Below are 24,720 nucleotides of genomic sequence, written 5' to 3'. Positions count from 1 at the left end.
AAATTTGTTTCGTAAAAATTTCGAATTTATTTTCTCATGATTTTCGCACTTCGTATTCTCGCGAAAATTCTTCATTCTGTTTCGTGAAAAAATAATGAATTTTGTTTTTTAAATGCCAAGTTTTATCAAAAGATGAATAACGACAAAATTTTGAGAATATAATTTCACGAAGTTTCGTGAAAGTATTTTTGAGAAATGCGAAAATTCGCTTCATTCATTTTGCGAAATACAAACGAAAATTTTCGCATTTTTTCGCAAAACGTTTCGTTCGCTGGAAACCCTAATACCAATGAATAGCTAATACTAATGAATTGCCATTATATAATCAAATTAACCAAATAAGTAAACGGTCCCATTAAAAGTATAATGGCTTTGATCCGACTTATTGGTATGATCTGATAGTAGATTAGCCAGTCTCCAGACAAGCATAGAAAAGTTGAGAAAGAAAACAGAACGAGAAGAAAGGTAATCCAAATGCTCCCCTCCCCCGCCCCCTCCTCTGAATTAGCGTATGTGTGTTTGTTTGTTTGTTCGTTTGTTTGAACGCAACATTGCCAGTTCTCAAACCTAGAAAAGTTGAATGGATGGCAGCTATCCAGCAGCTTCAAGGCAAAATATTAGAAAGCCAAGAAATAAGAGTACAATATACAAACTTGAGATTTTACAGAAATGAAACTAAGTTTGTTGAATGAACTATGAAATGAGTAGACAGTTTATTTGCTAGAATAAAATTAATACATATTCATCACAGGTTCTAATACAAGTTATCAGGATCAGAACTCAACATCCACTGCGTCACTGGAGGGTTTAAAGTTGCGAACGAAATACGCAAAGCGTCAGATGATAAATCCCAAAAATTATGAAATAACACAAAAATATTTTTCTTAACCAATGAATGTAAAGAACTTTGTGGTGTTGAGTTTAGTTTAAAGTACGTTTTTTTGAGGATATTTAAAAAAAACTATTTTATGCGTTGAAATGCGTAGAAACTAAGATTAGTCTTTATTTTGACATCTATTAAGGGCATAGACAACAAATATTTCAGGCATGGAGGGGGCAGTTTAATTCATACAAACAAAATCAATGATTTGTTATTGTTAAAGCAATTTTGTCATTAGTAAGACAACGTTTTGTGAATATTTCGAAATTTAATCTCGACCATAAGAAAATTTAGGAGTCTACGCAGTTGAAATAACTATTCAAGTTAATTGTAGGTTAGAAATCCACCAAATATGGTGCAGTTAAGATCGTCAGTAGTTAACTACAAATCAGCTGATGGATAAAAATCAGCTGTTCACAAAAAATGCGCTAAAATGGCGCGACTGTCCTTGAGTTGGGTAGAAGGCACTGTTTAAGGGTAATAGATAATTTAGCAATGATGCTTTAAAAGGTTTTTAGACAGGTGGGCCTCATGGGGTTACTTTCATTGATAAGATCAGGATTATGTAATATTAATAGAATAACATTTATATAATAAGGAAAAGCTCCAAATGGGTGTACATAGTACAATGTGCACCTATTTAAGGGGTTGTTGTCGTAATTTAAAATGATTGTTCGATTCAAGTTTGCTAAAAGTAACATTCATCCCATTATCTATAGTTGAAAAAATTAATAATTTCTCATAGCTAATGGTTTAACGGGGAAACTATTATTAAAATATCATTTGAAATTACGCTGACAGTCCTTTCAAGTACAAATATACAAATTTCAAACATTTAACATCTAAAAAGATATGTTTAGAGGGGTTAATAAGTATAGTCTGCTGGTATCACAGAAGGTATAAGACGGGTAGGTTTCCCGTATATATTATAATGTATGAAAGGGACTGTAAGCGAAGTTTCAAGTGACCCTCCACGCGTAGAAAGGACTGCCCGATTAACAACGGTATCCTAAAAACCTTCCTGTGTTAGTCGAGTACAGAGACGTGTGTGTTAACGTATCTGAATCCGCTTGTATGATCCGCTGCAAATTCCGCTGTGCGTTGAGTTCAGACTGTACGCAGTGCACACCGGAATTTTCAGCTGCTTACACAAACGGATTTATCACAAACATATTTCTGGACCCGATGAACACAGAAAGATTTTAAGTGTACCGTTGTGAACCAGGCATTTCCCACTTCCCACTTGGCATGAAGGATCACTTAAAATTACGCTTACAGTCCCTTTAAGCAAGCTGCACAATTTAATATCAGGTAAAAATGTAATTTAAAAACTGTCAATTTTAAATCCTTGTTCATACAAGGTTAATCCTTTTGATGTCTGGCATAAATGTTAATTTTTGATTTTCTTAAAAATAAAATTGAGTGGCAAGGTTTTCTAAAAAAAATAATTTAGGGAATGTACATTATACATTTAGTGACAAAAACCGCCATGACATATTGATATAGAGTAATACAGGTGGTTTCTCGTATACATCGTATAGTGTTCACTTCAAAATTCAGAGTTATGATTATATTAAACAATCACGGTCAATGGGCATTGGGGAAACATATTTTTAATAACTCGTTGAAGCTTATTAGTGAGTGGATGATAAAAAAGATTCCTACACTTTAAAAGACAAATTATTTTAAAGAGAGATAGTTCCAGATCATGTTTCAGAAGATTCAATAATTTTGTTAATGTTATTACACGTGAATAAAAATAGGATTGGTTGAAGGCCGCAAAATATGGAAAAGCATGATGCTCGATTGAACATACAAAATGAAAATATGATCGTTGAGATGGGAGACAGAGAGATAGAAGGGGGGGTTACAGATCTTTTTGTTTATATATCGTCAGAATTTAAAATATCACAGTTCCGAACCAAATCTGATAATTCCACATTTTAACGTTGTTTAAAGCGACCTCAACGTTTTTTTAAGAACGCTCTTTTTAGAAAAACAATGTTATTTTAGTATTCAGCAGGAAAAAAAATCAGATTTTGTCTCTTACTTTGAGACCAAGGGCCTTGAATATCCCACACGTTGTACAATCCTAAAATAAGGAGGATGAGGGGGNAAATTCTTTCAAGAAACAGGGTCGCAAAATGTTTTTAAAAAAGCTTTATAAGCTCAACATAAATACCTTTATCATTGGTATTGAGCCCCCACAAAAATACTGGGGCCACTAAAAATATTCGTTGCGCCACTAAAAATGTTCTAGGCGCCACTATAAATACTCTTGTTTCTTCTGAAAGGTTGGCGGTGTTTCACGCGGTCCCAAGGGTTTCGACTTTATCCGGACTGGAAATCCTGAAATAAAAAAATTAGATTAATTTAAAAAAATAAAAAAAAGCAGCAAAACGGAAGCTGGCAAGGTTTGATCAGATGTCAAAAACGATTGAAAACATACGCAAGTTAAAAAGAAATATTTCAAAAATTAATGAAAATGAATGAAATATAAGTCAAGTGTTCCTGATCTCTCATTTATAAAGAATTTGAAGGATTATCCAATGATAAAGGGTTTAGCATTACTGACTTTGTATTATTAAAGGGACTGTTGGCGTTATTTCGAGTGAACTTGATTGACAACAGTATCCCTACGGTTCTACATATATATCATTCACTAACATTGTCGGGAGAGTAAACCCGATGTTCCATGAAATCACGTCCACAGCAACTACCAATGAGAATTACGAAGCAATGAGAATTATGAACCAATGAAAATTATAAACCAATGAGGATTATGAACCAATGAGAATTATGAACCAATGGGAATTATGAACCAAGGAAAGTTATGAACCAAGGAGAATTATGAACCAATGGGAATTATGAACCAATGAGAATTATGAACCAATGGGAATTATGAACCAATGAGAATTATGAACCAAGGAGAATTATGAACCAATGAGAATTATGAACCAATGAGAATTATTAACCAATGAACCAATGGGAATTATGAACCAATGGGAATTATGAACCTATGGGAATTATGAACCAATGAGAATTATGAACCAATGAGAATTATTAACCAATGAACCAATGGGAATTATGAACCAATGAGAATTATGAACCAATGAGAATTGTGAACCAATGAGAATTATGAACCAATGGGAATTATGAACCAATGGGAATTATGAACCAATGGGAATTATGAACCAATGAGAATTATGAACCAATGGGAATTATAAACCAATAAGAATTATGAACCAATGAGAATTATTAACCAATGGGAAAGGAGCATTATGAACCAATGGGAATTATGAACCAATGAGAATAATGAACCAATGGGAATTATGAACCAATGGGAATTATGAACCAAGGAGAATTATGAACCAATAAGAATTATGAACCAATGAGAATTATGAACCAAGGAGAATTATGAACCAAGGAGAATTATGAACCAATGAGAACTATGAACCAATGAGAATTATGAACCAATGAGAATTATGAACCAATAAGAATTGCTAATTATGTAAAATATTGCCTACCAAACTCTTGACCAGGTAGAGTAGCAGGTATCCTGGAGGAAGATGCGTCTCTATCTTCAGAATCCTAAATTAACAAAATCATTAACCAAAAAAAATGTCTATATTCTTAAGAGTTTTTTTTAAGATTTAGAAAAGAAATAAAAAAGTAGACCACAACAGGCAAATTTTTTCCCTTTAAGATATTTATAATTTAAAAATTAATTCATTTTCCATATTTCAAAAAAAACTAACCCCCTGAAACTCCTTATATACTGGGAAAATGATTTTTCATAAGATATAGGTTCTGCAATCTGTATTCCGCAATCGCATATTAATTCCATCCAATTGTCAAAGAATATTATATTCAACCTATTTCAAAATTATACACATTAATTTGGAAATAAGGATATTTACTATACAAACCTTATTTTTCAAAAAAAGTCCCAAAGGGTTAGAATAATCGATATTTGTGGGAGTTATCGATTGCATTTACACGAGAAAAAAAACGGTTTTTCTTATTCATAAGTAAGTAAGTAAGTAAGTAAGTAAGTAAGTAAGTAAGTAAGTAAGTAAGTAAGTAAGTAAGTAAGTAAGTAAGTAAGTAAGTAAGTAAGTAATATATCATGGGTTTTATCACAAAATAAGATATGGTTATTATTATTCATTTCGATTAGTGTCCAAATATGACAACACAATGCCCAAAATGCGCTAAATCTGTATATATACTTGGTACAAAAAGAAAAGTCATAACGGCTGAACCGATTTTCGGGAATCCGTGAAATACTATTCACAAAGAAAATGGCCATTTGAAGAGCAACGGTTAACAGCTAAATTGTTTTATCTTTATAATCTAAACATTTCAATATTTTCTAAAATAGATAATTAAGAATAAATCCAACCTGTTCCTCGCCCCTGAGTGGGGGTGAAGGCGAGGCTCTAACCCTAGTATCAGATATCCCCTGTATCCCTACCAGTCTAGACTTGAGGTTTGCTGCTGCCCCTGACAACACCCCGGCCAGAGATCTTCCAAATGTGCGCCCTTGAAGAGCGGCCATTTGTGCCAGGGCCGGTCCTTCTGGAAAATATATTAATGTTAAACTGTGTAAACGTGAATTCAAATGACCCTCCATTTATAAAGTACGATTCATAACGACACCCTTTGTATGATTAAGAATAAATTAAATATTGATGTTTTAGTGACTTGATCAGTGTCTTGCGCATTGAATGACCGCATAGAACTATAATATTTTGTCCTAATCCACTGTTTTACACTTTTTTTGTTATGCATGATGAAAAATAAATGTTGATAAAATAAAATTCTTTCAAGAAACAGGGTCGCAAAATGTTTTTAAAAAAGCTTTATAAGCTCAACATAAATACCTTTATCATTGGTATTGAGCATGGCAGCAACTCTATCTATATCTACTCCAGGGGGGTTGGTCCCTGCGGATCTCTTTGGAGGGGTGGTCCCTGATCTTCCAGGAGGTCCCACAGGACCTCCTCCAACATGGACCGCGGTCCTGGACCCTTGGACTATCAGGGAAGGTCCCGAACGTGTTCCATCCCCCTTCAAAAATAATCCTAAAAAAAAATAAATTTTAAGAAGAAAAAAACTTAAATCTTTATATAAGTAGAAGAAGGGCTCTATTTTAATTTAAAAAAGATAAAATATTTTTATTCAATACTAGCCAAAGTGCCCGGCGTTGCCCGTTAAAAAAATTGAATTTTGAAAAAATATTAAAAAGACAAAATTTTGAAGAAAAAAAATCATTTTTTAGCCTTACGTTTCCCCAGGGTCCTCATGGGTTCCCTCAAAAATGTCATCAAATTTGGTTCAGCCATTTGGCCTGCCATGGCAAGCATACATACATACATAAAATATAAATATATATATATGTATAAATGTATGTATAAATATATATTTCCGAGTAAAATATTATATACAAGATTGTTGCCTTTTCCCTTGTATACAAATATATATATTACTAGCTGAAGGGCCCGGCGTTGCCCATAGAAAAATTGAAAAAATTTTCGAATTTTCTTTAGCCTTTAACACCCCCCGGCCACCCATGAGTGTCCACCAAAAATTTCAGCCCAATCGGTCCAGCCGTTTGGCCGGCTATAGGCAACATGTATATACGAATGTCTTGTTTTAAAGATTTTATTTGAGCGAAAACCTTTATTACAAGGACTTCTCAAAATTAATTAAATAAATATAGAATACATATGTACTATATATATCTCTACCTGATTTACAACAACAAACATTTAATTAGTTCTAATCTTGTTTATAACAGTAAGTAAAATTGCATTTAAACTTTAACCCGTAAATATATGTATATTAAACTGGATTTCACACACACCTTTAGTAAGATAAACAGTGAACACACAAATAAGGCATGCTGCAATTGTTAGGTATATATTAGGTTGGTTCATGCAGAGGCAATAAATAACAAAATAAAATCTAAAACAGGGACAAAGAACATTTTGGCAGGTTGAATTAATTATAACCTACTTGGACAAAGTTGGACTTATAATCTGCCTGCCTGCCTGCCTGTCTACCTACCTACCTACCTACCTACCTATCTATCTATCTACCTGGCTGGGGAATGAAGTCCTGCTGCCCGGCCGCTAATCCAAGCCGAGCCATCGTCACAAGCGAGCTATTACGCTTCATGTGACGAACATGACTATGTTCGTCTCTTGTCCTGTTGGGTAGCTCGGAGTCGTCCCGCACTCCTCGGACTATAGGGTTAGGATTAGTTCAAATTCAATTCCTCGATTTTGTTAATTATTTTAGAAATTATTTCATCAGAAACATAAAACACAACAAAAAGTTAAGAGTTTAAGCCAAATGAGTTTTAATACAAACAATTCATTACTCAAAATTGGTCTAACAAACAGGTTTGAGTTTTAATATCCAATCTTATATACTTACTGTAAAAAAACAATCATTTAAATTAGTTTAAACCTTGATTATGGATTTTAGAAGAGTGAACATAAAAGATTCTTAAATCCTTGTCAGGGTTAAAATCATGGATCATGCGGTGCAGAATTCGGTTTCCCGGTTTCGGTTTACTTACTTGTTTCTCGCGGATTTCTGCGCGTAACTGCCGCGTTCTGAAAATTATGATTGGATAAATGAGCGCTCTCCGTTGGTGGACGTACATCCGGTATGGAGGCTGAAAGACTAGCAGCAGAAGAGGGCGGAGCCGGAGTCCTGATAGCCGAAGCTGAGTAGCTCTGATGTTTAAAGGCAGGGTTATTAAAAGGCGTGTCCTTGTTGAAGGGTGGGCGTTGTATATATCGTGTTGGTGTAGATATATGAGGTCCATGGCGTCGAGGTGTACGTTCTGAGACCTAGAAAACGGAGTAAAGAAACATAATACCAATAAAACTTTAATTATTTAGATCTATCTAGAATAGAATTTTTAATTACCTCTTGATTTGGCGATGTAGAACTAGGTGGGATAGGCTGTTGTTGATGGGCGTGTCCGCCAGACCCGCCCGATTGCCCAGTATACGCCTTCTGTCCTTGATATCCCCCCTGTGACGAAGGCTGATACGCCCCTGGTGGAGCCTGATATGGTGGCGGCAATCTGACACCACCGCTACCCGAGTTCTGCTTTTGTAAAACCGGTTTTTTCTGCTGCTGCTCCTGATGCTGTGGGCCCGGGGGCTGAGAGGACCCTCTTTCATAATCCCGACATGCTTCAGCGACAAGAAGAGACGACGACAATCCTGAATAATAATTATCAATTATAAAAAGGGACAGTAAGCGTAATTTAAAGTTACCCTCCATGCAAAGATGGCAATGCCAGATTAACAACGGTACCATTTAAAGCTTTTTCATTTCAACAATGACTTTGAGCTTCATGTTATAGTTTTAGAAAAATTATAATTTTGTTTTGTGGTTTCTCTGGATATCATATGTGACTGGCGCATTCCTTGATTATAAGAAAGTCTGGAGAAATCATTCAAGTAATTTCAGGTGACCTTCCAAGCTAAATGGCAATGCCAATTGCCCATCTTTGCATTGAGGGACACTTGAAATTACGCTTACATTTCCTTTGATAATTGTCGCGTTTTCTTTAAAAGCTTTAACTTTTAGGGAAAAAAGGTCGACAAGAGAAAATAATTCGCTGTTATATTCATTATATTCATAACAGAAAACGGACTGGAGATGAATAGCTAAGTCAAAAATGTTGTTGATATTCAGATAATGAAAATAAGATCTGATAAAAAATACCTGTTTGACCATCCTGCGACCGGTTCTTATCAATTGAGTTCTTCTTTGATGATCCCGCGCTACCGCCGCCAGATTGATGAAAATTCACCGGTTCATAACCCGCCTCTCCGCCACCCTCGACTAGAAGGCGGTGAGTGCCGTATCCGTCTTCAGCTTCCGCCCCAAACCTAACACAACTATAATCGTCTTCCCGCGTGGAGAATGGTACGTTTCCGTATCCGGTATCTGGCAACCGGATATTGTCATAGCTGCCTGACCGGATATTTGTCTGTCGCGTTTCCGGCTTTTCCAGATCTTTCTCCTCCTTTGGTTTAAACTTTGCATTGGCGTACACAGGACCATTTGAGAGTAGTCTAGTATCAATTCCCCGGGTTCGGGTGTCTGGAGTATTATCTTCAAGGCGAGGACTTTCCTCACTATCGTCCCGTTCGTCGCCGAACCAAATTGGTTCATAGGGACGACCATGTTTGTCGACACGGTCAACAGCTTGTCGAAATGAGTTTCTCCGTTCTCGATTGCGCATTTTGACAGCTGCTGAAATCTTTTCTCGTGCATCAACAGTTACCTGAAAAAATGTCATATTTAGAAAGTCTTAATAATATTAATCATATTTAAATAACGATGTTAAAAATGTTATTTTATTCCTGAATTCCTAATGATGTTACTTAGGAGAATATATTACTGTTATTGCGCTATTAACATATCGATGAGAACCAGTTTTCCAATTTTTACAAAGGAATCTTCAAATAATTTTATGAACTTTATTCACAAGGTCTTAAGTAAAAGATACACAAATGTGTTATCAAATTAATTTTGAAAAGTTCTTCCTCTAAAATCAACCCCCCCCCCCCTCCCCCCAAGATTGTTTGTTCATGTTAAAATGTCAAGAAAATTGATTTTATTTCAAGGAAAAAATAGTTTTCTCGTTTTGATTTTGAAAAATTAAGAACTTAATTGAAGATAAAAAATGTGGTATACCTGACAATACTGTCCTCTGTTTTCTACATTTTCATATTGCGGAGGTTCTCCCTGTCCTCCCCTCCCGTCCTCATTGTCCTCCTGATGCCCGGAGCTATGACGAGACAGAGGTTTAGAGGACGAGGACATCTTAACAAATATAAATTATAAAATTAACTAGAAATTCTAAATGTAAGCATGTATTAACAGCAAAAATCATAATTTAAAGCTTCTGAATCACAGTCATTAACAGGGCACTGGCAAAAGGGGGGGGGGGCGAGGAAACATATCCCCTAGAAAATTACAAAGAGGATACAACTTTTTTTGATTGATTAAACTGATTGGATTGAAAAAAAAACCCGGCGCACATTGAGTAAGTAAAAATTCTGGTTAATTTTCAAGTATTTTCTCTTCCAGAAAAACTTTGTAAATAGCCGTGCCACATTCTCCCCTCCCCCGACCCTAACCAGTAACCTTGTCCAAATTTTTAAGAAAAACAATATAGAAAGCCGCCCATGCAATTATAAGATATCAAAGTTGCAGCGTCAATTTATTTCGTGATTGACCAATAATTAAAAAAATTGAGCAATATAAACTATCTTCCAAATAACTTGATTTATTCAAGTTTTAAGAATAGCTCGTACAATTGCCTAAAACTTAAGACTTGTTTAAACACATTTTGATCAATTCGGATTTTGAAAAGTTTGTAAATAAAGTCCTTCATTTTTATTTACCTTATTTCCTGGACTAGAACTCTGAGGGCTATGAAAGGCTGTGACCGGACTAGATGCCCCGGGCAGTGCCCGACCAGGGCTAGTGCCCAGGTTAGATGAGGTCGACCGGGCAAGGTACTTGTTATAACTGTTTCCCGGACTAGAGTGTACAGATCTACCATTGCCTGGTTTACCACTGCTCAAAATAAATTTCATTATTTCAATAATTTGTCCAAGAGGGTGTGCATTGTGCATTAATGAGGACTTGCCAGTTGTTGTTCAGTCCCCCCCCCCCTACGCGTGGACCGGGGGTAATTAACAATTGTGTATACAAATCAATTGGACTAATGATTGATTGGACTAACGTTAGTTTGAACTAATGTTCATTTGGACTAACGTAAAAAAAAATATAGTCCTTTTAAACAAATTGAACTAATTTTTCAATTCTTTAAAAATAACCTACCTTCAAGTTTTTCGAAATTTAACACAAAAAATTTTATGATGTAGTTTTAATATTTGAGGGAGGGCCGAGCGCTGCGGATAGGACATGCTAAGGGGCCGATCGCCGCGGCTAGGACTGGCTATGGGCCGGCACTTCGGCCACAGATCTCAAAAATCATGATGCCCACGTTTTAAAATATGTTTATCTTTTTATTTCTTACTTTTCATTTAATCATGATTTTTGTGCATATTTAGTCTTATCGATAAAGCACAGAATTCAGTATTCCTCAAAGAAGGTAAAAAATCTTATAAAATTCCCGACATTAAGTGGAAATTACCTAATAGGACTGTGTTCTGCTGACAAACATCTATTCCCAACTTCACCGTTGTCTGAATATATCTGATTGCCCGCCCCCATCTTGTTGTGGTGCTCCACCCCCTCCTCCAGAGCCCCCTGGAGGTACTCCTGGCAATCCCGTAGCATCTGACGAGTATCATCATCAAGTAGCATAGGAACAGAACCACGGGAATTCAAATCTCCTGAAATCAAATATTTTTTTAACTAATGTGGTATTTTAAGAGGGGCGGGGCCTGCCAAAACACAACGGTGTGCTGGAAACCTTAATCGGATTAATAAAGTTGAAAATATTGTAGTTTTTCTAATGTAAAATTTAGACACGAAGAATTTTACTTGAAAATTTCGGAACTTTTATTCTGGATTTTTATGTTTTGAGCTTTTTTACCCGTGTTAGGTTTTTCTTTTACAAAAAAAATCCTCAGCCATATGAATGCCCCCTGGTACTAATTCTGGTAAATAATTCGAAAATTTAATTAAAAACTTAAATTCAAATTTTTTCGATAACATCTCTTATATTTTTTTCTGATTAATAATGGTCGGCTTTATCAAATTTTAACTTTAAGTTGAAGAAATTAAAAAATATTAACCTGATACAGATCTGTGTAGATTCGGAGTATCAATTCTAGGTATTTCTCCAGATTTAGATCGAACCATGCCTACAAGAACATTTATAATCATTCATCAAATTGTATATATATTGTAAATCAAGTCCCCTTCAACAGTAACCGAGGACGGAGATTAATTTTCAGTTGATAAATGACACAAGTCTAGTTTGTATCAATAATAATAAAAATACTATAATTATTATTATTATGTTATTATTATGTTATCATAATAAACTTATATATATTTCTATTATTATATGAAGTTTTCAAGTTTGATTTTAGGTCGGAACTTTTTTTGTAAGGTGACGCTTATCTGCAGTGCCCCAACTCGTAATCCACTACGGACGATTTTCATATGAAGCGAGCAAGTGCCTAATCCGTAAAAAACAGCTGACTCATATTTCCGCGATCCCAGGATTATGGCGTTTTAATTGTGGGATCATTTAGGATCACCAAAAGGGAATTAACTTAACATACACGAATTAGGAACGGATTAAAGATCCAACAGTTCCGACCTTTTGATTGTTAGCAGAGTATTCGTCAAAAGTTTTCACCTGAATCAATTTCATCCATTCCCTTCCTAGCCATTAATTTAGCCATTTGAAGTTCAAGAAACCCATCTTTCTCCTGACTTCCCTGTCTTCTATGGTCAGGAGTGGAATAGGATATCCCTTCCTGACTCCCCTGCCTCCAGTGGATCCCCTCCTGGCTCCCCTGCCTCCTGTGGATTCCCTCCTGGCTCCCCTGCCTCCTGCCAGTCTCCTTCTCAAAGCTGCTCTGCCTCCTGTGTGATCCAACGGACTCCTGGCTGCTTTGTCGTCTATGAAGAGAAGTGAGCTGAGGGGAGGAGGCGGTCAGCTGATGAGCTGATAGTTTAGGAGTTGCCAGCAGCTCACGAGAACTGATAAACTCACGTAGATGATTCTTTACACTCTCGGGGTCAAATTGTTCCTAACAAAAAAAGTATAAATGTGGAGAAATTTTCAAACTAACAGAACTAAAGGCCTACACCATCTAGGGCGTGAGAAGAGTAATTGTTTCCTAATAAGTGCTGTAAACCTATTTTCAAGTGACCGCCTCAATCCAAAGTTTGTAATGCTCAATTCACATCGGAGCCGGCCCGTTTACCCTTTATCGTATCAATAATGTGGAAGTTATTGTCGTTGCTGAAAATATGTTTTCCTTCAGTAGAAATCCACAAGTTACTTTTCGTAGAGAACTCACAATTGAAAATAATGGTTTTACAAAAATTGTAAACGTTGATATGAATGAATGAATGAGAATGAGATCTGCAAGAAGCCCCATGTTGAGCAACCCAGACCGCCAACAGTAGTATCTGACCCTACAGGTGAGAATAGTACTGATCCAGCCCGGCCTCCATTCCATGGAGGTGTACAACTTGGAGGTAAAGCGTGATCAGAGTTACGAAGCGTACCCTGCAACAGCCTATCATTTGATACACCCATATATAATTATTACTTGATCAGACAAAGCTTTTAAGGATACCGCTATAAATAGGGCATTGACAACTTTGTATGGAGGGTCACTTGAGATTACGCGTACAGTTCCCTTGAGACCGAAAAGTATCGAAGATGACAATTTTGTAAAAATTATGAAAATAGAAGAAGCGCACCTGATTATCCTCTGTAGTATATTCCTGGCTGAGAGAAGACCAATCACGTTTAGGTTTAGCTGGGGCAGTGGCTCTCTCACCAAAGTGAAATTCTTTCCCCGTACAACTAATAATAATAATAATAATAATAATTGCTGTCAACTCTGATTACTGATTAGGCTTGAGCTCCCGTCTAGTGTAAACCCAGAAGTGGGAGACAAGCCAGCGAAGGTCTGCCAAGAGAATTTTAAGAAATTAGCTTACGTTAGATTTTAACCAACATGGTTGACGATTTAATGCCGCAATTTAGATAAAGACGACATTCCGTTAAAACCATCAATTTTCATGCTTAAGTAGAACACACTTAATTTATGTATCATAATTAATCATATATAATAGAAATACAAAGTTGACTAGTGCATCTTTCAGCATATTTACAATAAGCGTGATAATGGAAAACATAACAACTCGGAAACAGCATTTAGAAGCTAGATGTCAAAAAATATAATTTGGCAAAGTTTTTTAGAAAAATATAAAGTACTAGGCTCATCTTCTATTTTAACTCTTAATGGTGGCTTTATCTGTGAGCATCTTCCCTGTGTACAATAAATAAAAGAGATAATTTTTTTTAAGTTTGCGGATTTCATGATATTTTTTTCGCGCATTTTCAAAATGTTACAAAAATAAACGACTTTAAACACAAATTTTTGAAATTTTGATCATTTATAAACCTTCCCTGGAGTCACGTGAGGTCCTACACAAAATTTGGGCACAATCGGTTCAGCCGTTTTGACGTTTATTGGATACAAACAGATAGACAAGCAAAATATATATAACTAGGCTTTTAGGGCGCTTCGCGCCCATCTTCTGTCTCAATTGTGAACATGTTCTTAATGTAACATGCTATTGCACCAGGTTCCCCATGATGACTCCTGCCCAGTTGGCCGACCTCCTCCTCTCTCCTCTTCTTCGTCGACACATGGAGTTCATGATGGAACGGATGGCAGGGGCTATGGCCTACCATAGGAATTCATGCATTTCTTATCTTAACACATTTTTAAACCATTTTTTTTAAACTGGTATAAGACATAATTTAACCATACAGGGTAACCCACAAAGGATGAGACTTCGGTGACGACTCAGCGGAGTTTATTGAGTCTTAAAGTGACTGTAAAGGAAAAATGAAAGTGGGTAAAGGCTCTTTAGCACGACCCAACAAAGCTAGCAGCAAGATGAGCGTGGGACAGCAGGATCCGAGAGATTCAAGTGGATGTCAGAAGACCTGGGGGTAGTGGAGGGACTCTGGGGACTGTGGACTGAGGTAGGGCGGGGTCCACCAAGGTAAGGTGGTCTCCCGCTTAAGAATGTATTGTAGGGTTATTGGATTTTCATACTAGTGCATGTGCATGGGTTACTTAGGGATGTTAAGTGTATTATAATTTAAATTATGCCAGTTGTTCAGCTCAAAGTTAATTGCTGATTTTTGATCTCCTTTCCTCAAGTTAAACTATTTCATTAACACTTTGTACTCGTTTCGGCCCTTTTTAAACAGTTTTGTTTATCAAAATCCCTTCTATGACGCTTAGTCAGTCTGATCATTGGATCCATTCATTGAGAGAGACCCTTGTCAATCAACCCGAACCCATTACTTAGAATCCAGGAACACGTGTACAATCTTTCTTAAGACAATCTTTCTTGTTAAGGATGACAGGGAGATGATGATTGAGGTGGTACTGAGAGTGATGGAGAATGATTAAGTGGATTTTGTGCATTTTTATGGAGGTGTTCATGGATCTAATAGGGATGTTGAATAACTAATAGTGCAGTTTAATGATTGGGAACCGTTATAGGATTTGTAGTATTGATTGGTCTTAACATTAAAGGGCATAAGAGATATAAAAGTTCAATGATTGCTGAAGCTGGGTAAAGGTGTCACGCAAATATATAATACCGTAGTAAAAGAGGGGTGGGAACCGTTATAGGATTTGTAGTATTGATTGGTCTTAACATTAAAGGGCATAAGAGATATAAAAGTTCAATGATTGCTGAAGCTGGGTAAAGGTGTCACGCAAATATATAATACTGTAGTAAAAGAGGGGTGGATAAACTAGACGCAATTTAACTGATTGCTGAAACCGGGAATGCAGGGTACGATGGAACCCTTAACTATGAATGTAAAGTTTTTTTAGAAGTAAAGGACAAAATCTTCAAAAGCATGATTGTCTGAAAATCCCTATGAATTGGAAAACAGGTGTAAGTGGCCCGTACCAGACAAATCCTTATATAATGTAATTAAAATTAATTGTTTAAAGTAATAAATAAATGTTTATTTTTCACATCTGACGAACTTCCAAATGAATTAATTTTGTTTCAATTTATTTGTTCATATGACGATGATTTAGTTTCTATTTTCAATATTTAATTATAGGGTTTATATTATGTTAGTATTTACAAGGTTTCATGATGATTTAGTTTTAAATTTCGTTATTTATTATAGGGTTTCATGATGATTTAGTTTTTAATTTAATGATTGATTATAGGGTTTCTATCTCTTTATTTACTTACACAGTTCCATGATGTTGTAGTTTCTAATTTCGTTATTTATTTATTGAGTTTCTTGATGATTTAGTTTTAAATTTCGTTATTTATTATAGGGTTTCATGATGATTTGGTTTCTAATTACATTATTGATTTATAGGGTTTCTATTTCTTTATTTACTTACACAGTTTCATGATGTTTTAGTATCTAATTTCTTTATTTACTTACACAGCTTCATGATGTTTTAGTTTCTAATTTCGTTATTTAGTTATTGAGTTTCTTGATGATTTAGCTTCTACTTTAATTCCATATAAGGTTATAGAATGCTCTTTTTCAGGATGATCTAGTTACTAATTTAGTCGTTACTTATTTGCAAGGCTTCATGATGTTTTTTTTCTCAAATTTCGTTATTTATTTATAAGGTTCCATGATGATTTAGTTTCTAATTTAGCTTTATATAGGGTTATAGAATGCTCAGTCTTCTTGATGATTTAGTTTCTAATTTAATTTCATATAAGGTTTCAGAATGCTCAGTTTCATGATGATTTAGTTTCTAATTTAATTTTATATAAGGTTACAGAATGCTCAGTTTCATGATGATTTAGTTTCTAATTTAATTTTATATAAGGTTACAGAATGCTCAGTTTCATGATGATTTAGTTTCTAATTTAATTTTATATAAGGTTACAGAATGCTCTGTTTCATGTTGATCTAGTTTCTGATTTAATTTTATATAAAGTTACAAAATGCTCTGTTCATAAATATATAAGGTGATTGATAGAATGGGATGTGGAACTGTCCGCTCTTGCATATTATCGATTAATTGATTGTACATAATACTACATGTGTGGCATTGTTGTACACTATGTACACGTTTACAGGAAATGACGGGGGAGTGGACGGCAGGAGGGGAGGGGGGGTAAGAATTTTAGTCAGTCTTTTAAGTGGTAGGGGAGAGAATGGATCCCTATGGAAACACCGGGGACATATTCTTGCTTAAAATCGTGGTTGGGCCAATCCTTAAAATAAGTTTTGTGGTAGATGCAAAGAGGGAAGATTTGGAAACAATCAAATGCCTGGCTTTAGGGGAAGGGATGGATGCAGTATGGGATGAACTCTCTCCAATCAAGGCTGATAGAGTGGCTTATCTAGAACCATTCGTAAACTCTATTCCGAAGAACCAAAAACTGGATGTAAATAAGGAGTATTGTGTAGAGGAAGTTCTGCTGGTGTTAATGCATAAGAAATTGCTTGCCAAGGATAGTGTCCCTCAGGAGCTTAAGAACATTGTTGACCAGTGGATGAAATTCAGCAAGGATGAGTCTGTCTCGATTTATGGGCCATCTATTCCTTTGGGACAAGGAGATAGGAGAATGTCCGAGTTAGATGCCGATATGGAGCCCCCCAAATCGGACCCCGATGTGGTTATGATAATGGAGAAGTTCAAGTCTTTGTTGAATGGAGTTGAACGTGTTTGGGATGACACAACTCGAATTATTAGTGATATTCAACAGTTGGATGCAAAGGTTCACAAGATTGTTAAAAGACAGGAGAGTTTTGAGAGGAAACTAGACTCTGTGGACGTGGATTTGAGGAGTGGGCAGGTCAGGATTGAGAAAAAGGTGGACTTGTGTAAGACGGGCATGGGCAAGGGTGTGTTTGACGAAGTACTAATGGTGAATGACTCGGGAGTGGGAGGGGAGCGTGTGGATGGAGCAGACCAAAGAAAGGATAGGAAGTATTCATGCCCGTATTGTCAGGAGGACAATCATAGGTTTGCAGACTGTGAAGAGAAGACCGAGTGTATGAGATGTGGAAATAACAACCATGGATTATTGCAATTTTAAATCGGACATGAAATGCTATGTCTGTAAAGAGGTTGGTCATGTATCTATGCTCCATTCAGCTGTGAAAGTGGAATTCAGGCTAGCTCTGATTAACCATTACGGGTCCAAATGCTTCGGTCACTTCCTGGAGTCCAAGGAGGAACTAAGAAGAACAAGGAGTATTGATCAAGAGGGATGGCTGGATAGAGAGTTCCGACCTAAGTGGCGCGGAGTCAAAAGAAACTCTGTGTATGTGTCTCCCTGGAATTAATAAGCAATAAAAAGATGTGGCTAAGGTTTCTCCCTGGAATTAATAAGCAATAAAAAGATTTGGCTCATGTTTTTTATGTATTATATGTTTCAGTTTTACGCTTTTTCTATAACATGATTAATAAACGTGAAAAAGCTGTAGAATAATTGTTTCATGATGATGGCATTAGGGTCAGGATTTAAATGGCATGATTTTGTTGTTATAATTTGGAATGAACAATTTATATGCGGTATATTTTTTCCTTTTTCGCGGTTTTCATTAACATCGATTATTACGGGTGAAATATGCGGTAATTATATTTGGTTATAGAAAGCGACGATCAAATTGGTTTATTTAATGATATCACTAATTGAATATATGTTTGGAGAAGACGACATTTATTATAATTATATTTGGTTATAGAAAGCGACGATCAAATTGGTTTATTTAATGATATCACTAATTGAATATATGTTTGGAGAAGACGACATTTATTAGCAGCGCTAAGGTTTTGTAGAAAAGATTTCTTATGATGACAAGGTGTAGCGGGAAATACATGTATCGATGTCCAAAATTATGTTTCATTCCGACAACTAAATTTACGCTATAGTGATCTCTAATACAAGTTGCGTCGATGATTTAATTGTTTTCAATAATCGAAAACAAAACTGTCTGGAAAAGTCGTCTTTTATTAGTAGCGCTCGGTTGGTGTAGAAATGAACTAATACGATGACAGGCGGTAGCGCCAGTTACAAGTTTCAGTGCCCAAGAATATGATTCTTTTCGATAATTAAATTTACATTATATCATGGTTCTGTACATGAATTAAACTTGCATTATAGCTGTAGTGCTAAAATTTCTTGGTGCTGTGTGTTACTTATTATGATTCTTTTCGATAATTAAATCTACATTATAACCATGGTTCTGTACATTAATTTAATTTACGTTATAGCCGTAGAGATCACATATCTTTGTTCTGTGCGTTAATTAAAGTAACACTATAATTGTTGGTTAATGGTAAGAAGGACGACATTTGGTTTCTGAAAGGGCAATCACGCAACCTCTACCAATCCTGTCAAAATACAGCGCGGCAAGCGCGCTTAAAGTTGTTCTAGCATAATTGTGACGAGTGAGTTGGCATTTTTCTTTCAGGGTATAATTTTGGGTGGGAGGGGGGGGGGTTCAGTTGTATGGTGGATGTGTGGCATAATGGCTCTAATCCTGATTATTAAAAGTGATGGGGTGGATGTTGATATGTTCTACATGGTGAAGGAGCCTGAAGCTGAACAAACGATTAGGCTAGCAGCTTGACTCTACTTTTTGCTATAAATATAATTTTTATGGAAACTATTTTAATTGATTATTAAATCTTTTCCTGGGAAGAACAGAGTATTACTGTCAGTACGCAGAGATGTTTCATTTATTTGTTTGGGAAGGATCTTGTAAAAACAAAGCTTTATATGCACGTTTTTTGTACATGAAAATATGACATTAAATAAATTTAGTACAGGGAATCTTATTAGATAAGAAGGCCAAACCACCTTTGATTTAGCTCATACTGGGTTGCGGTTTTTTGTTACAATGGCAGCCAAAAAATGTATTATTTGATTAATTGAGTTCATGCTGCAGGCAGTATCTGGCCAAGAGCAATTGTTCGGTTAACTGCATACCAGTATCAGGGGATTACGAAAAAGCAAAACACAAGATTGCCCATGTCTACAAGGCGGTCAAAGTGGGGGCACCAACGGTGGTCATGCCTAAAAGGGCATGGTCAATGATAGAGGTCCTGGATGAGCTGGTTGCTCGGTTTTATGTAGCTACTGATGATGTGCTGAGGGGCCATAAAAGGGTGTTGAGGAAGAGAGCTCAAAGGGGTCTAGGGGTACATGATCAGGGCCAAGAGGGGGGGGATGTCCAGATTAGTGAGGACTCGGAAGAGGAAGATGACGATCCTCATGAAGAGGTCTTGTCTAGAGTTGCAGAAACTAGGGCTGGCTTGCGGGGAGCTGCAAGCAATAATGCGGTATTGATAGTTTTGAAAGATGTGATATCCAAACTCAAAGACCAAGGGAAGATGGTGGGGGAACTTGTAACTTCAGTTAATAACTTGCATGAAAAGGTTGATAGAGTAGAGAAGATGGGGAAAGAACAGGAGAAGGTGTTGGATAAGTTAGTAGGAGACAGGGTGGTGAGTGTGACTGTGTGGTGCTCCTTTTGTCGTGTTGCCACTCACCCGTTGGCGGAGTGCAGGTCAAGGAAGGAATGTCTGATATGCTTCCAAGATTCCCACAAACAACTAGTGTGTCCACTTAGGGGACTGGCATGCTTGGAGTGTGGTGACCCTAACCATAGTGCTTTGGCCCACAAGGTCAGTGACCCTGTCCTAAAGGAGGTTGTCAGAGCTAAGTTTGGCAAAAAGTTTACCTTTATTTAAAGGAGGTTGTCAGAGCTAAGTTTGGCAAAAAGTTTACCTTTATTTAAAGGAGGTTGTCAAAGCTAAGTTTGGTAAAAGGTTAGCCTTATTTAATCATTTAATTAATATCCATATTTTTCAGATTTACAACAAATGTCACTGAGGGATAGGTGTCCAGGTGTAGTGGTTTTGTTGCTTTTGGTGGGGAATCTTTTTACAGAGGTGGGTGGGGGGTCAGCGCCAGTTGATTCCAAGATAATCATGGGTAAGCGTGATGGGTCAAGGGCTAAGAGTCATAGGATTAGTTGCAGAGGTCAGCTCGGTGTGGGGCATACTGAACTTAGGGTTGGTTACTGGAATTGCAATGGCATAAAAGATGATAGCAAGCAACAGGATATAGTGGAGACAATGGAGAAAGGTCACTTAGATATTATGTTTGTGGATGAGACTCATTTGAAAAGGGGGGGAAATGAGGACATGAGTGCGTTCAAACCATGGAATCCAATGTTTATTGAGAGAGGGTTTGGCCTTAAGAAAGGGGGTGGAAAGATGGTGCTAACTTCGAAAAGATTGAATTGGGTGTCATGGGATCCGTCTCAGGGAGCTAATGAGTGGATTGGGAGTGAGAGAATATGGATCTTAATACATAATAATGGGTGTAAAGTAGCGCTATGCTCGGTTTATATGGCTGCTGAGGTGACGACGAATAATGATTTTATGGCCTGGAATGATAGTTTGTATGAGGCATTACAAGGGGAACTAAGGACTTTGGAATTAGAGGGTTACCAATGTATGATTATGGGGGATATGAATGCTCATGTTGGAGCTCCTCCAAGGGGCATTGCAGGGAACAGGCAAGGGGTAAATACTAATGGTATAAAGCTGCTAAACTTTATTGACAATAACGACCTAGTGCTAATGAATAAGGAGGCAAACGTGTGTACAGGTTTGTTCACAAGAATTACTCCACAGTCATGCTCTATTTTAGACTATGTCCTTGCTACACGAAACATGGTGCCTAACGTGAAGAGAATGGTTATTGATGAAGAAGTTACATGGTGCTCAGGTAGTGATCATGTGGGGATAAGGGTGGACATAACTTTAGAGAAAGCCATGGTGGATGAAGGGTCGCGATTAGATAAAGGGGTGTTCCTTAAGCAAGACAGGGATGTTAACATTGCCAAGAGATTGATGGATGAGGCGATTGATGATACATACTGGGAGGGATTGACATTGGATGAGATGGGAAGAAGGATCCAAGAAATACTAGTATCTTCTAATATTGAGGCATATGGTAATGTACAGCTAGGTGGTCGTAGGCATAAGAATAGGCCTCTTAAAAGGTTGAGACAGGCCAAAAGACTCGCGGACAGGGAGCAGCGTAAACTATCAGTTTTAAAGGCCACAAGGATTCTAAATAGCTTAGAATGGTCTGAGGAGGATCAGGAGCGGTTGGTGGCAGCTGCTGCGACTTGTGATGACTTTGGAGCAGAAATTAAGCGTAAAAGGATTGAATTGTCTGCCTCTGATTATAAAAAACGGATGATGAAGGGTTTGTCCAGTAATGAGAATTTCTGGAAATTTGCTCGTAGGGTAGAGAAGAATAAGGGTAAACTTGACGCGTTAAAGGACCCAGATGGAAATCTAGTGACAGAGTACAACAAGCTTAAGGACTTAGTGGCCACGGAATTGGCTAAGGTTTCCCTAGGGATGAAGTCAAAATTATTCACTTGTAACAGTGTCCAGTGTAATCTTGAGTGTGCTTACCAAGATATTGCACAAACGCATGAACGAAATCTGTGAGAGAGAGGGGTTCTATGGTTCAGTGCAATACGGATTCAGGAAAAACAGGTCAACATCAGATTGTGTTTTCCTCATCCTGGCCGCTTTGAGGTCTGCCAAAAGGAAAAAGCAGCGGATTTCACTTGCTTTCTGTGACATTGCCAAAGCGTATGATTCAGTATGTAGAGAGCTTTTGTACACCAAGTTAAGGAGTATAGGTTTCGGAGGTAAAGTGGTTGCCATAATTAGAGCCATGTATTTCAATGATTGCGTCAAGGTGAGTCTTAAGGGAGGGTTATCAGAGCCTGTCTATTTCACACAGGGGGTGAAACAGGGATGTAGTTTATCCCCTATGCTGTTCGCTCTATTTGTTGCATCATTAGGAGTAGCTCTTGATGACACAAAGCTTGGGGTGAAGTTAAAGGAGAAGGTGTTAACTGCCTTATTCTTTGCTGATGACTTATTGCTTTTGTCAAGATCCCCAAAGAGAGGTATGAATAGACTGTTGAGAATTGTGTCACAGTTTTGCACGGACATGAAGATGAAGCTGTCGTCTTCTAAAACATACATCCTTACCAATACTGGGTATGTGGGGTCATGGAAAGTAGAGGAGGACACTGTGGAGGAGGTGTTGGTGTCTAAATATTTGGGGGTTCAAATGCAGGTCCGAGGCAGGGGTATGATTAGGGAGTATGAGAGGACGGTGGTCCGCAGAGCTACAAACCAGGCCTATGCAATAATGAACTTGTCGCGGGGGGTGCTGGACAGATCTCTTGTGGCTCGGAGATTGTGGGAATCCTGTGCCATTCCGGCAATTTTGTACTGTGCTGAGGTGTGCGTATTTAAAAGGAGTACAATAAAAGAGTTGGAGAGAATTCAGTGTATGGTTGGAAGGTTCATCCTTCAGGTCCCTGCCGCTACTTCACGGGTAATGACATGGGTGGATGCGGGTCTTATGCCTATGGAACACAGGATTCAGAAACGTCAAGCTCTGTTTGTTTGGTCAATAGTCAGGTCAAAACACAATGAATTCCTTATCAAGGTACTGGACGAGCTCCTTGACAACAGATGTGACCCATGGGTTAAGTCTTGGATGAGCATTCAAAGGGATGTTGGGGTAATTTCAGAGTTTGAAAGGAGACAAGATCTAGTTAAGGCTATGGCGGACAGAGCAGTTAAGTTTGTGATGAAGGTAAAGAGGTCTCATCCCTCAGTGGGCGCGCTACCCCAACCGTGGAAGTGGTTCCATTTACAGGCTCATGTAAATGATTCCAAGGCTAGTAAATTGTTGAGTCAAATACGAGGTGGTAATGCCCAGCTGGGAAATAGATATAGGAATAGGTATGGGCTAATGTATGAGCTATGTCCATTCTGTGAGGACTTAGGTGTTCGGGTAAAACTAGGTGAGTCACATGTCGTACTAAGGTGCCCAGCGGTGGCGGCCCAAAGAAGGGCTCTAGGTGTCTCTAGGTATGTGTCTTTAGCGAAGGCCAGAGGGCTTCATGGTAATCAGGCAGTTCTAAGGGCTTATCTTGGGGGTGACTGGGCTGACAAGGGAGTTTTGCTAAACCGGGGCAGAAAGCTGGCTGTCCTTATCGAGGCCTGGATGGCATCAGTTCATGCTGGTATAAATGAGGACGATTAAAGGTAATGGGTTTGGCTCCATCTATTTTTATCTTCATATTTTACATTTATTACCTGCCCCATATATACCTATCTGCTATTTAATTCTAAACCTCTATACTGGCTGGTACCGACAGGACCAGTCAGGCAATGGAGAGTGTGCTAACGGTTATAAGGTAGCCCGCCTTTTAACTTGACTCTTGCCTGGCCCTCCACACTTTGTTTCATTGAAACATGGACCAGTGACGCCCTGCCAACCAATATGGTGGTACGGTTTGATGAGAGCTTAACCCTGACTCCCATGGGATGATGGTTGACCATTTTATTTATTTATTTATAACATTGAAAAACAAAGAAAGAAAAAATTTTCGCGGATTTTATAAAAAATATTTGCGGATTTTCAAGATTTTAAATTTTTTTAACAAAAATAAAAAGCTTTTCAACACAATTTTTTTTAATTTTCATCATTCATAAACCTTACCTGGGGTAACGCGAGATCCCACAAAAAATTTGGGCCCGATCGGTTCAGCCGTTTTGACGTTTATTGGATACAAACAAACAGGCAAACAGACAAACAGACAGACAAGCCAAATTTATATATAATGATAATAATGATTCACTTATTTGGGAAAGGTTAATTAAACGACGTATTCACTTTAAGAAACGCGACATTATACCGCATAAAAAAACGCCGTGGAATCATTAGTTTCGAAATTTAAAAAAAGAACACAATTTGTTGTTGTTATTACCTCAGCTGAAGATCCTCCTGGTTCCGTCGTAGATCGATCATTTCATCATTGTTCCGTTTAGACTTAGGATACGTGTCATACCCCGGGCTACTGGGTTCAAACCTGACATAAACATTCTTCAAACATTTCATCATTGTTCCGTTTAGACTTAGGATACGTGTCATACCCCGGGCTACTGGGTTCAAACCTGACATAAACATTCTTCAAACATTTCATC

General features: G+C 37.4%; 3 protein-coding genes and 1 long non-coding RNA gene across 4 annotated transcripts in view; 1 reads left to right on the top strand and 3 right to left on the bottom strand.

The window, feature by feature from the left end:
* Positions 1–698: 698 nt before the first annotated feature.
* On the bottom strand, positions 699–2,989 carry LOC111700508 (uncharacterized). Its single transcript, XR_002764999.1, has 2 exons — positions 1,674–2,989; positions 699–1,516 (listed from the first exon to the last, which is right to left on the bottom strand). It is a non-coding gene; the product is annotated as an uncharacterized LOC111700508 (long non-coding RNA).
* Positions 2,990–3,081: 92 nt separating this feature from the next.
* LOC111700504 (uncharacterized) lies at positions 3,082–24,604 on the bottom strand. The gene is made up of 15 exons (XM_023471435.1): positions 24,504–24,604; positions 13,343–13,448; positions 12,264–12,660; positions 11,692–11,760; positions 11,085–11,286; positions 10,327–10,501; positions 9,614–9,742; positions 8,636–9,200; positions 7,826–8,127; positions 7,470–7,746; positions 6,985–7,131; positions 5,767–5,967; positions 5,286–5,461; positions 4,408–4,471; positions 3,082–3,229 (listed from the first exon to the last, which is right to left on the bottom strand). The coding sequence occupies exons 1-15, from the start codon at positions 24,542–24,544 to the stop codon at positions 3,147–3,149; spliced, it is 2,934 nt and encodes a 977-aa protein (XP_023327203.1). The 5' UTR covers positions 24,545–24,604; the 3' UTR covers positions 3,082–3,146.
* Positions 17,527–21,943, top strand: LOC111700507 (uncharacterized). The gene is made up of 2 exons (XM_023471437.1): positions 17,527–20,328; positions 20,376–21,943. Exons 1-2 carry the CDS (start codon positions 19,690–19,692, stop codon positions 20,415–20,417), a joined length of 681 nt encoding a protein of 226 aa, XP_023327205.1. The 5' UTR covers positions 17,527–19,689; the 3' UTR covers positions 20,418–21,943.
* The window catches only part of LOC111700506 (tyrosine-protein phosphatase non-receptor type 12), a 10,206-nt gene continuing 10,080 nt past the window's right edge, over positions 24,595–24,720 (bottom strand). The window contains exon 16 of the mRNA XM_023471436.1: positions 24,595–24,690. Within this exon, the coding sequence (XP_023327204.1) occupies positions 24,600–24,690 (91 nt within the window). The 3' untranslated portion in view covers positions 24,595–24,599. The remainder of the gene's footprint in view (positions 24,691–24,720) is intronic.

The sequence above is a fragment of the Eurytemora carolleeae genome, unplaced genomic scaffold (assembly GCF_000591075.1).
Source record: "Eurytemora carolleeae unplaced genomic scaffold, Eaff_2.0 scaffold394, whole genome shotgun sequence".
Taxonomy (NCBI): domain Eukaryota; kingdom Metazoa; phylum Arthropoda; class Copepoda; order Calanoida; family Temoridae; genus Eurytemora; species Eurytemora carolleeae.
The sequence above is the reverse complement of the archived record's forward strand: the minus strand, read 5'-3'. Positions and strand labels throughout refer to the sequence as shown.